The 12,661-nt window shown below is 31.3% G+C and overlaps 1 protein-coding gene across 1 annotated transcript in view; it reads left to right on the top strand.

Annotated features, from left to right (window-relative positions):
- LOC131848524 (guanylate cyclase 32E) overlaps nt 1-12,661 on the top strand; it is a 48,606-nt gene that overhangs the window by 25,596 nt on the left and 10,349 nt on the right. The window contains exons 8-13 of the mRNA XM_059198423.1: nt 2,383-2,627; nt 3,073-3,218; nt 3,471-3,588; nt 4,842-4,932; nt 10,153-10,329; nt 11,117-11,367. Coding sequence (XP_059054406.1) covers nt 2,383-2,627; nt 3,073-3,218; nt 3,471-3,588; nt 4,842-4,932; nt 10,153-10,329; nt 11,117-11,367 — 1,028 coding nt within the window. The remainder of the gene's footprint in view (nt 1-2,382; nt 2,628-3,072; nt 3,219-3,470; nt 3,589-4,841; nt 4,933-10,152; nt 10,330-11,116; nt 11,368-12,661) is intronic.

Genomic DNA, 12,661 nt, shown 5'->3' with positions numbered 1-12,661 from the left:
ATCAAACTTAACTTTGTCGCTAAAATAAGCATAGGTACCAAGTACTTATTTATTCTTTTATATTCGTACTACAAAACCATGGTCATATATTTTTCAGATACTGAATCTTTGAATGGGGTTCGGTTCCTGAATAATTCCTATAACCCAAGAGTCATAAATAAAATCTATCTACGTCCTTTTAATGTCTCTCTATATCCTTTTATTGATAAATTATCTAATTTCTATCATAATATGATTAGAATGGAAACCGTTTCACAAGTTTAAGAAAAAAAGCTTTATATTTTAAGTCAATATTAAACGACTGTTCTTTAATTTTATATTATAATATAATCATCGTCTTCATTTGTCTCAAATAATGAAATGTTACAAATGCTGCGTATAATAAAATTAAAAGTTATTGAACAAGACAAAACGGTATACTACTCAGAGGGCGAGACCAACATCGCTTCTATTATAGCCTTTATCGGTAAATTATTAACGATTTATGGTTTGTATTAATTTGTATATTTATGTATCTAATATCGTTATTGTGTGTACTTTGCTGTTACCATAATTACCTCTCACATGAGTGAAGCGAAACGCCATCGATCACGTGACAAGCAAATACATCACGCCTCAACACTCAATGACGCATTCACTTGCTAATTTTCGAAGATTCAATAGTTGTATGTATATATAATAAATAATAAACACCTACTATTAGTAACTTGGTAGGTAATAATTTACTTAAATATTTTTAATAAAAGTGCTCTTATTTCTCAATGACTATAATAGGAACAAACTTAACTTTTAAGTAGTTTTGAGTCTTATTCGGAATGCCAATTCAGGTTAAAAGAGAGAAGCTGATAACAATCTCAATAGCATCAAAGTATATATAAGTATACATAGATGTCATCAATAGAAATTTGTTTTCGATACCCATGAATACAATCACTTAATTCTGCACCGCATGAAATACATAAAAATTACTAATAAGTGGCATATTATAGATATACAGATAGATGGCTGCTGTCTTTCCATTTTTATATCTTTTGAAAATAAATACAGCAACCTACTTAATACCATTTTATGTATTCTCTTTTCAATTACTCAGTCTAGATATACGTACACATTCCAAGCAACGACCCAATTACCGAGGAGTTTTGATCTCTCCGGATATGTATGAGTTTTCCAGAAATATTTGTGTTATTTACATTATATTATATAGTTTATTATCTGTTACTGTGTCACTCACCAATAAAAAGAAGATTTAATTGTAGTAGCAGCTTTATTAAAAAATCAAGTAGTTTAGGAATTGTAAAGATTTTTCGTATTAAATTTGACATTGTACATTAATTGTACACTCTCTTTTAAAATGTACATAGCTAAAACGTTTTACCTAATGTACATTTTAGAAGATTTTGTTGTAGATATCTTTTGAGGTATTTTCTAATAAATATAAAAAAAATAAAGAAGGAAAACACTCTAATAATAAACATAGGTACTTAGAAGATTTTTTATAAATGATTGTGTCGTGGTTTATATAAAGTATTACATACCTACATTGTGCATTTTTAATAGACCTTTCCACTCAAACTTACTTTAGTCGTTAATTGAATTCGCAGTAGTACCTATCTAATAGTAGAAAACATCAGAGACATAAAAATAACATGCCATATTTAGAAAATACTGCTATTAGAAATCGGTTGAAAAGAATTTTCTTCAAAGAAATATAGAATACCCCACAATGATTAATTGAACATGCTTGATCGGTTGGGAAAATTTCTCGGATAATCACAATACAACCGCTCCATCCAAATATATTACGTCTAAAGGGCTAAAAGTAGGTATTAACACTAAGATAAGAAAATGTTTATTTGTCTACATCTTTAAGGTGTATATATGACGCCAGACAGACTAATTTATCTAACGGTTATTAACGTTTTATCTATTATATAAGCTAGTAATCTGAGTTTTATTAAATAGGTACTAGCTGACCCGCGCAAATTCGCATGCATCACACTTACTTGATATTTATCATTACATGTCTCCCAATTAGCATAATAGCTCTTTAAATTATAGCATATGTATATTATTCTATTGTATAAGCTATATTTACTGTAAAGGTTCAACGAAATCCGTTCACTAGTTTTTGCGTGGAAGAGTACCAAACATTCATCCATCCAGAATCACAAACTTACGCGTTTATAATATTAGTAAGACTATATATTTTACATATCTAAGTTGTTTTAGAGAATAAGTCTCAAATACAACTGAGATATATAGCATAATAAGTTTTCATATAAATTACTGTCTCTCTAAATACACTACATATATGTATATTTAAGGCTACTATTCTAAAAATGATTATAGTAAGTATTATAGCAATTAGGATATCCACAGGGGAATATGCAGCAATCGGCGTGGACGTAGAGAAATATGAATCTGAAGAAGCAGTCCGGTACTTAGCTGGTCCTCTCCGTAAAACACCTTCACTGAGAGCTATCAGAGCATTTCGCTCATATCTGGCAGTGGCCCCATCCCCTTCTCCTTCTTACCCAGCATTTGCCATAGAAGTAAACAAAAGATTGCAAATGCCACCATTTAATTTTACGAATCCATTACTTGTGTTTGGGGCTGGGAAAGTGGTAAGTAAAGTACATACGTAATATACAAACACACATGTCAGAAAAATAATTTAATTAAAACAACTGGATTTTTATAATTAATGATGATGTACGTAGAAGTTTATACGATTCACTTATGTGGAGACTTCTTTGATATTCTGCCTTGATTCAGCAATAAATTCAGCCTTCAGAGTCGAATATCACCATTGATGCCACTCCTAGGCACTTTCTATGTATCTGGGTATTTTGTATGTATAATATACTTATATGTATTTACGAAATATATGTGTATATTTGTTTCATATTTGCATCAGTTATCTAGTACCTATAATACAAGCTTTAGCTAGCTTATCTTGGGTCTAGATGGCACTTTGTGAATTGTCTTGAAATATTATCCGGCGGATCCGGATGTTTATTTAGCTCAGACTTCGGGCAATCTTGTTAATCATTTATATTAATAATTCAGATTCCAGTAGAGGCAGCGTGGCTCCATGACGCTGTGTGGGTATATGCACGAGCGCTAGCCTCAGTTCTGAGCAAAGGTGAAGACCCACGCGACGGTCGGGCCATTGCTGCTCATATGAGGAACACCACTTATCACAGTGTTATGGGGTACCTATCACTTACTTATCGAATCTTTGTATCTCTTTATTCTTTTCACCGATTAAATTTGATTGAAAATAAAAGTCTTCAATAATAATAATACTCACAGAATATGATTATTAATACAATTTTCTGTAAGAAATACATTTTTCTGCCACGTAATCATACTAGATCTCGTATACTCCTAAAGGTTGTTTTTGGAAGCGGTGTATTCTATTTTCATCTATTGGCTTGTGTATGTAATTATAGAAAATTGTTTAGGTATTGGGTGCATATGGATGAATCTGGAGACGCAGAAGGAAACTACACTTTGCTGTCATTTGATCCAACAAAACCTCCTGGGCTCTATCCAGTTGCTGTACTGCACAAATCTGCTCCCGTGAGTTGGTCAAGATTCCATATTTACAAATTGCGATTTTTTAATTTACTTATCAAATTTATGAAATTTGAAACGTAATCTTAACCGTTGTTATTTAGAGATTTACCGAGGTAGACTTTGTAAAACAATGTCTGTTTGAGTATCTCTGCCTCACCTATTTCAGCTGCCAAGCAGCTTAATTTTTATTGAGGCATGATATCATAATCCGCCGGAATGGCAAGGCATGAGTAGTAGGTACAACGGACAGCACATAGTTACAAGATATCTTAGTGCTTTCTAACAATTGCCACATACTTACGTAAGCCAATGTTTTCAGTCTAAACAAAAAACAATCTGTTTACTCTTTTTAATTAAATAATTTAAAAATCTAGAATGCACTTTACATAACAGATTTATTCGTTTCGATTCACGTGTGCACTATTTGTTGGCGATTTTATAACATGACATGTAATTCTATTTACAAAATGCTTACGAAATGCAAATGTATATATGGAATTAAACAGGCGATACGCGTTTGCATAGCAAATCTGGACGTGGCCCGAATATATTGTGTCCCTATAACTGTAGCCAGAGAGTTTACGTCACAAGTTGGCGTGTGAGATATACTCATGTGCCAAATATCATATTGAATTTTAAAATTTCTTACGTTACTAGTTAGGATGATAAAATCCTGTAGGTATAGTATATATTGTAGGTTATAGATAAAAGACTAGCTGAGATATAATAGATGCAAATCCTTTAACCCCAGCATTTGAAACAATTTTCAATATAATTTTATCTCGATTATACTTGCGTAATTAATAAAAACTGGCACTTATTCTAATTATTAATAAAGGTAGGTATCATAAAAAATGCTAGTTTTTTCACATATAAATGCACAGAAATAATTTGCTTCCACACTGATTTTATCTTAGCTTTCGCTGTATACATATATAAGGATATACATACATATATTACATTGATTCAGAACAAGATACTTAACATGAGTAACTCAATTTATATGAGAACCAAGAGCACTGCGTGCTACAAAGGCTAAAACGACTCTTTTTGTTAACCTTCGTTATTTTTTCAGTAATTAACTTTACACAAAACTTCAAATATTTTTATAAAAATTTAAATGATGTATTAAAATATTTGTCTACCGTTCGTTTTTAAGTTACCTACAATATTTAATACATCTTAAAATGATTTCAATATTAAATTCATTTATATGTTTTCAATGTAATCACTACTAATATTATGTGATTATGTAGGAGGTGAGACTGTTACGGGAATTGAAATGGCCTGGTGGGCAGGTTCCCCTCTCTGAGCCACCGTGTGGCTTCCGGGGGGAAAAATGCGTCAGTAAGTAAAATATTTTAATTAAATTCCGCTTTGCATATACGACCGTGGCTTAACACTATAATTACTTTTTTAATGGCGCTGTGAAATTTTGTATACAGTTGTATATCTCTTGCAATTAGTGATGCACACATGAGCTGGATGAGTGGTATGAAGTGGTGAAATGTTTCTTTTAATACGTTATCGATTTCTTATTTAGAAAATGTATTGAATTTATTTATGCTTTTTATGTGAGTACAATTGTACAGATTACCATTTGTAGTTATTTATGTATTTAAAATTTAATAATATTTGATTTGTATTGTTAAACTATATATTTTACAACTATTTCATACACATTTTGTTTCACAAGTAAATACTGTCAATGCTAACAATTTTTAAAATGGTCTGACACATTTAATTTTACCGAATATAGAGTATAATATACGCTCACAGAAAATAAGTGGACCTAATTGATAAGCAGCTCGTTTTAGTTGAACAATTTTCAACGTAAATAAAATACTTTTCGATAAAATAAATTAAAATTAAAATCTTCATTTTATTATTTAAATAGATTTATTTTATTTCAAATCTATCTTAGATAATAGAAACGGCGAGTGTGTCGAAATGTTCCATTAAAGGCGGTCGATACAACGGACTGACACATTCTGTTTACTGGCGATCTAAAAAACTAATATGTTGTGTTAGTGCTCGAGGCGGCATTAAGCGCAAGGTTTGTACGCGACAGTAAGTGGGGTGGGTCGTAAAAGTGTCGTAACGGGACCGGCGACAAGCAATGCGCAGCAGCCAGCCATCGGCCGCACGCGACACCCGCTGCGTCCGCAGTCCGCACCCGCCGACATAACACGCTAATACCACTTACAGCACTACATAGCCTGCATTACACTACATATACCACTGAAGTGTATAGCCTGCATTACACTATGTATACAACTCAAGTGTAGCCTGCATTACACTACATATATCACTCAAGTGTGTTCACAATTTCAGTATAAATATAGATGCTGAAACTGAAACACTTCAAATAGATTTTTATGAAGAATTGACTTTGTATTAAAGTTTTTAAGCCCACCGTACACTAAAACTAAAAAAGTTTTAATGTTTCATACTGTTTAAACTTTAAAGCAGGTTCTATGGTTTTTACTTATTTTCTACATTAGGTACAATGTATTATATGTACTGCTTATTTCGATAATATCTTGTATTGTATACACGATATTATCGAAATAAGCAGTACCTTTTTTACCAGATAAACCACGTAATTACTATTTCCAATCCCCGAAGTACAAATTTCTGTTAAATTACTAGATTAAATAAAAAAATATTATTAAATTACGAGATTATAATTATATATATATTAAATTAATGAAAATGAAATAGAGCATCCGACTGGGCTAACGGCAGATTAGTTAGCCCGTTTTAATTGGCTAGGAATTAATTACTGTGGTTTCTGGAGGAACCGTGTGGAGGTCGTCCTAACTTAATGCGTTGCAAATAATGGAGCCACTAGTCCTCATTACTAACAATTATTACATTTATATGATCTACAATTACAATGACTCCGGTGCTATACAAGTAGCACTTGTGCATGTACGAGTGTATATCTATGTATAATAAAGAATAGTTGTCCATAATGCCAACACGAGAAAAGCTTTAGAATCATAAATTGCTCTACTATATAATAAATCTGAGTAGTAGGTACTACATACACATCGTTGCTTGAGTGAATTCTGTAGATAAAACTTATAAGTTTTACTGCCACTGAAAAATGGGGGTACAATTTATTACAAAATAACACTTATCGTGGAGGAGTAGAACCTTTTAAGGGGAGAATATAATCAATAACGTCATAGTCTCTATACACATAAATTTATATTTGTTTACAAGTATGATCAATTACCAGTTTAGTTTTTATTGCTTAATTTCTGGTACATAATTTATAAATTTAATAATATATAGGTACTTTAAAATATTCGTATTGACAAAAAAACTATTAGAATATTTGTGTTTGACAATTGAAGTTTTTTTTAAGAAATGAAAATGGAATGGTGCTGTCGCCTACGCTAACGTTATGTTACGTTGGCGGGGTTACAGTGGATGATGATAGGATGAGCAAGAGGTCAGGTCTGTTACTCAACGTGGCAAATTCACGAAGAATTTAACATGATGGTTTCCAGGAGGTACTGCTTGAGGGTCAATGTGACATGGTGCAAGCAATGGGGTTATTAATCCACATTACTAACAGTCCCCTTTTCCCTGATAATTACGTACTTGACGTTAAAAATCATTATATACTCTGATCATTCTATTATGCATATCAGATTATTAGGTAAAGCACAAAACTATTAAAGAGAACATACTACAAACAATTTATTGTAAGTACGTACTGTATACATGTACATAAAGATATAGCAAGTCAGTGATTTACTCGACTCACTATATAGGGGGATAGCACTCTTGTTATTCTATTACACTTTGAAAATGGTGGATTTCCCGAGTGTATGGCTTTGTTCCACGCCAGTTATTCCAATTTAATGCTTCGCCTTGTCTCTACCCACTTTATATCATTCGTCGTCGAGAATCCTTTTAACTATATAAAATTGAATACAAACGTTTAATGTCTTCGACACCAAACTCTACTATTGTCGAGTTAAAAAGTGCCGAACATTCTTTTGTAGAAAAGAGAAGTGAATATACATGACATGGACATTTATTAGTCTAACACGATCTTAGCATTTAAAGCGGTGCTATATCTACTGCCTAGCTTCATACTATTTACTTATATACATATCATCTTAGATTATCAAACCGAGAGCCGTGATAATTAGTAATAGCGAGGTGAAGAATTCTTGAAAAAAAAAAGAACTATATTCTTAGTTAGTTCCTGTAAATCGTTCTAGCTACTTCAGATGATGATCTTTTTATACTTAATTTCAAACCCCAGACTCCTTGGTTTACTTTGTAGAGACTATTAACTATTAACGACCTTCCTTGTCACAAAATCTAGTATATTAAAAGAAAGTGTTCTGTAAGGACGAATATTACAAAATATGAATTTTGATGTTATAAATTAACCCGGTGTAATTAAAACTATTGTAAGTATTTAAAAATGATATCATGTAATGTATGTATGTTGGACTCTATTTTCTATATTTTGCGGCGCTTTTGGGCCTTGCGATCGTGTATCTGTTTTGACTAACAACGTAACATATTATTAATATAGTGCCATATCTGTAAAATGTGATGCAATTGCAATACTACATACATACAATATTTAAAAATAAAAATAAATAACCTTTTTAATTTTATTTATCATTATTAAGTAAAAATAGTGAACAAATTATATCAGTATTTAACAAACATTTTACACTTTGACTAAAAGCATAAACATAAACATTAATAATTAGTTATCTACGTAGGTATATTAAGATTATATGTAGTTAATTATTATTTTAACGGTATTTGTATACCGTTTTACTAATGTATTGTAATCATTTTTAATAAGGTACTAAATCTGTTATGAACAACATTGTTATTATCGTGTCCTATTCGCAAAACGGTAGCAGGAATGTAGGTAACATTTTAAGATTTGATGATTCGATACATGGGATAAACCTATACTGTATTTATAAACATGCAATCTACGGCTTTTGAAGTATGAGTATATGAGAAATACCGTTACTCAAAGGAACGTAAACAACTCATAATCATGAAAAGATCAAGTGTTTTGCCCAGTGTTAGGTACTTTTCTATATGCCCAATTTAACGTTAGGTGCCTATTTCTGATGTACAGTTATTATCCCCAATACATTTCTGAACAAGCTGGTGTACTTAATAACTCCTTGTTTTGATACTTATTAATTATTAAAAATGGTCAGAACGACCTAGCAGTATGATCTGATAACTATTGAGGTCAATTCAGAATATTTCGCGTAACCGACTTATTATATCGTCACATTTTCGTTATCCTCACGTACAAGAGTACACGATTCCATCCTAATCGACGACTAAACTTCACCTTACCGTATCATCACAAATCTGCTTACAAGTCATTTAATTAACAACACATTCTCACATTATTTTGACCTCATATAGATAAAACAAATCCTGTAGAGCTTAGTAATTAGTAAACTGCATCTGTGGTAGAGCTTTGTGTAACTTTCCATTTTCTTATTAAATTCTCTCTACTTTAGCTGTGTAGAGGTAACGTTTAATTTTATAAGCTCTTCAACTGACTTTTAGAAGAAGCGATTGTATCTGTATTAGTGACATAGGTAGTACTCGACTGTCATTACCGATATTTTCGTTAAATCTGTAGTGATGAGTCTTTTTGCAGCGAAATAAAGTTATAACATCTCGAAACGAAGTCTAGTTACTATTAGTGGAATAGACTATACATAGTTATCTATTTCTCATATAATTTCTTATTAATATATTAAGTCATATAATTTATACACTAATAAATATTGCCGTACAGTAGTACTACCTGGAAAGAGTTGGAATATTATTATTTATTATTATTTTAAAAAGTAGTGTAGTTAGTTCTTTTAAAAATGTAAAAATAACAAACAGAGAAATATAGATAGTGAAGATTATTTTACACTCAGTATTTTTAGTCTAAAAATGAATTCTATAACCATAAAAATATAATGCTTCTGTTTATATTCGATGCCGGTATTACTTTTGTAATAACGATACCATAAAGCCATAGAAATCTATTGGTAATCTTCTGAGATTATCCATTACCGCACCCATAAATAAATTCATAAACTTATTTTGCCTTAAAATTTGTAAAAAATTTATAATAGACAATATCAAACCAAAATACAGATATTATGATCTATATTCGAATAAAATATATGGCCACGGATATTTTTCCACATAGGGTAGTCAGATATACATATTCTCAACTGTCGATATTAAGGTGACATTTGACATTGCATTTTGCTGAGTAAACTTGCAACTGCCGTCTCTCAGGCTTTTTTGTTTTATATCAGCGATTTCTTCATTGTAGCGTGAATGAAAAATAGAAATTGACTTAATCATTCTTTGATATCGAGTACATTCGATCTCACAACCTCTTGGTTCTAATTTAAGGTAGTAAACTAAGCCACGATATCTATATTTTTTTATATAGTTTAAATGTAATACATACGTATTGTATACCAAAAAATATAATTATATCTTCCCATACTTTATATGATATTATTGTGTCTCCATAAGGTCACATAGGTGCTTGGGCATTAGGAGCATCAGGCGCTACATTGGCACTTCTAGCTCTAGCAGCGTTGGCGCTGTACCGCGGCTGGCGATATGAACAAGAGCTAGACTCGCTTCTATGGAAGATAGACTTCCGGGACCTTCACTTGCCGGAAGATGAGCAACCTACCAACAAACTGAGTAGGTAAACTGACTTTGTAATTGATATTATTAGTTAAATAAGATCACGTTTATGTAGAAACTATATTTGGTAACAGTCATATTTTCTAAAGGTACAATTAGACTAAAGTTTTTATAAGTTATTCAAACTTTTAGAAGTATTTAAGAATGTTGTTGGGGACTTAAAGAATACTGATTAATCGCTTAGTTATTACTTAACACATTAGCTGTATTAAACATTAATATTGCATTCATGATACTCATCTTAGCCATTAAAATATAGATAAGTTATTACAGTGAACTTAACTACTAAGAATTGAATTACAAGTACGAAGACGACTTAAAATAGATGTAGGTACAATAATAATAATAATAATTCTTTTATTCCAATAAAAGAATTATTATTATTAGTTCCAACTAAAAATATATAATATTTTACAAAGTAGGGTAGTGTAACGATAACAGCCACAAATAGTAAGTAGATATACTTACTATTTACTTTTATCATTAGATGCACTTTTTTATGACGAGTTACTGAAGAATGAATATACCCTTTCAAATCTTTTTCCTTTTCCCTACTGTTATGTTAGTAAAAAAATAGTTTTTCTAGATTAATTACAATAAATTAACAGAATGTAAAACTGTTCCAAAACAGTATTACATACCCAAATATGCAACTAAGAGATGGGTGTACAAAGTATTACTAGTACATTTTACATGCATTTTAGTACTATCTGAAAAAATGTTTCTATTTACCATGTCATATTTTTATGAAACAAATTGGTCAGAAATGATTTCTTCCAGCAAGATAGCAGTACAGGCGCCAATATGAATACTTCAAGTAATGCCGTGGGATCGTCGGAGAAGAATGCCGCAGGTGGGAGTACAGGAGGAGTCCGCTCCAGTCAAGTGTCACTCAGCTCCAACCCGGACCTGGATTTCAGATATTCCGCCATCTTTACGGAAGTGGCTTTTTACCGTGGACGATTACTCGCCGTGAAACGCGTCCGAAGACATCACATCGATATCAACAGGGAAATAAAAAAGGAGCTTAAAATTGTGAGTAATGTAATATATTTTCATAATTTCATTCATTGTGTACTGTTCATAAGCAATAGGATTATCTACTATACCTAAACTTCGTAACTTAGTAAGAGACTCTATTCATCTATAGTATGCCTAATGCTGAAATTGTGGTCATTGTCCAATACACAGTGTATTGTAGAATGACCACAAATTCAATTTGCTGGCCCGGCTGGTCGGCTGGTCGCAATTCTCTTTTTTTAAATGTAAGATAGTACCGACTATAGTTATTTTTAATTAATGTATCACGATATGAAGCTCGTCATCCAATTCATGTTAAGAAAAAATAATCGATTATATTTTTATGAAATAAAGTCTAAAATTACCCACACAAACTAGTTAATAAATTTAAAACATAATACATATATGTCATAACATAACACAGGATATAAAATATCCCCATGTATGAATATAGATACGTATTTGATAGAATAGTAGATTTTGTAACATTTACTTGCAAAGTTTGCAATAAAGGGGACATGGCACGATACCCATCGTTCCATAGTTCAATTTATCAAGTGATATTAGGGATCGTTGAACGATGTTCTGTAGTTGGCAGTGTAACGTGAGAAAAGAATATCGTATTCTACAATATGAAACGTTCTTATGCAAATACGATTTGCTGTAAAATGTACAATAGATTTATTGTAACATAATATGTACATGTAGTAAATCTTTATAAACTCTGTCAAAATGATAACTTTGATTATTACCATAGTTTTCTGAGTTGCCTAGGTTGCCCGTTGAGTATGTTCTATTTACCATTAGATCCAGGTACTATATTAAAAATGTGTAGTAAACTATATAATATATATTTATCATTTATCTCCGCTAGTTCCTTCGTCATAAGCGAGGTTCTGGAATATTTGTTGACTATTTGCTATATATATGTGTATTTCAATAATAAGCTATATGTTTTTTTAGAATTAATAATCTAAATAATATTTTTTCTAAATCTACAGCTACGAATTATGCTTTTTGAATTGATTTATCTACTACAAATATTCGTATATACACAAAAAATAAAATTACCATAGTATATACATAAATAGAAGAAAGTACATAACAAATAAATATATTAATATTATGAGTACACCTATAGGATCTATACGAATTATATCTCATATACTACCACCGTAGCAAATAGTCAACAAATATTTCAGAACTTCGCTTATGACGAAGGAACTAGCGGAGATAAATGCCTCCCATTCATTCAGCTTTACTATGCCGCAGGTAAAAATAAAAACAAATAACAAGATTACATTGCTCT

This window comes from Achroia grisella, unplaced genomic scaffold (assembly GCF_030625045.1).
Source record: "Achroia grisella isolate CSIRO2021 unplaced genomic scaffold, CSIRO_AGI_Agris_v1 utg558, whole genome shotgun sequence".
Classification (NCBI taxonomy): domain Eukaryota; kingdom Metazoa; phylum Arthropoda; class Insecta; order Lepidoptera; family Pyralidae; genus Achroia; species Achroia grisella.
This window is presented reverse-complemented; position numbering and strand designations above follow the sequence as displayed.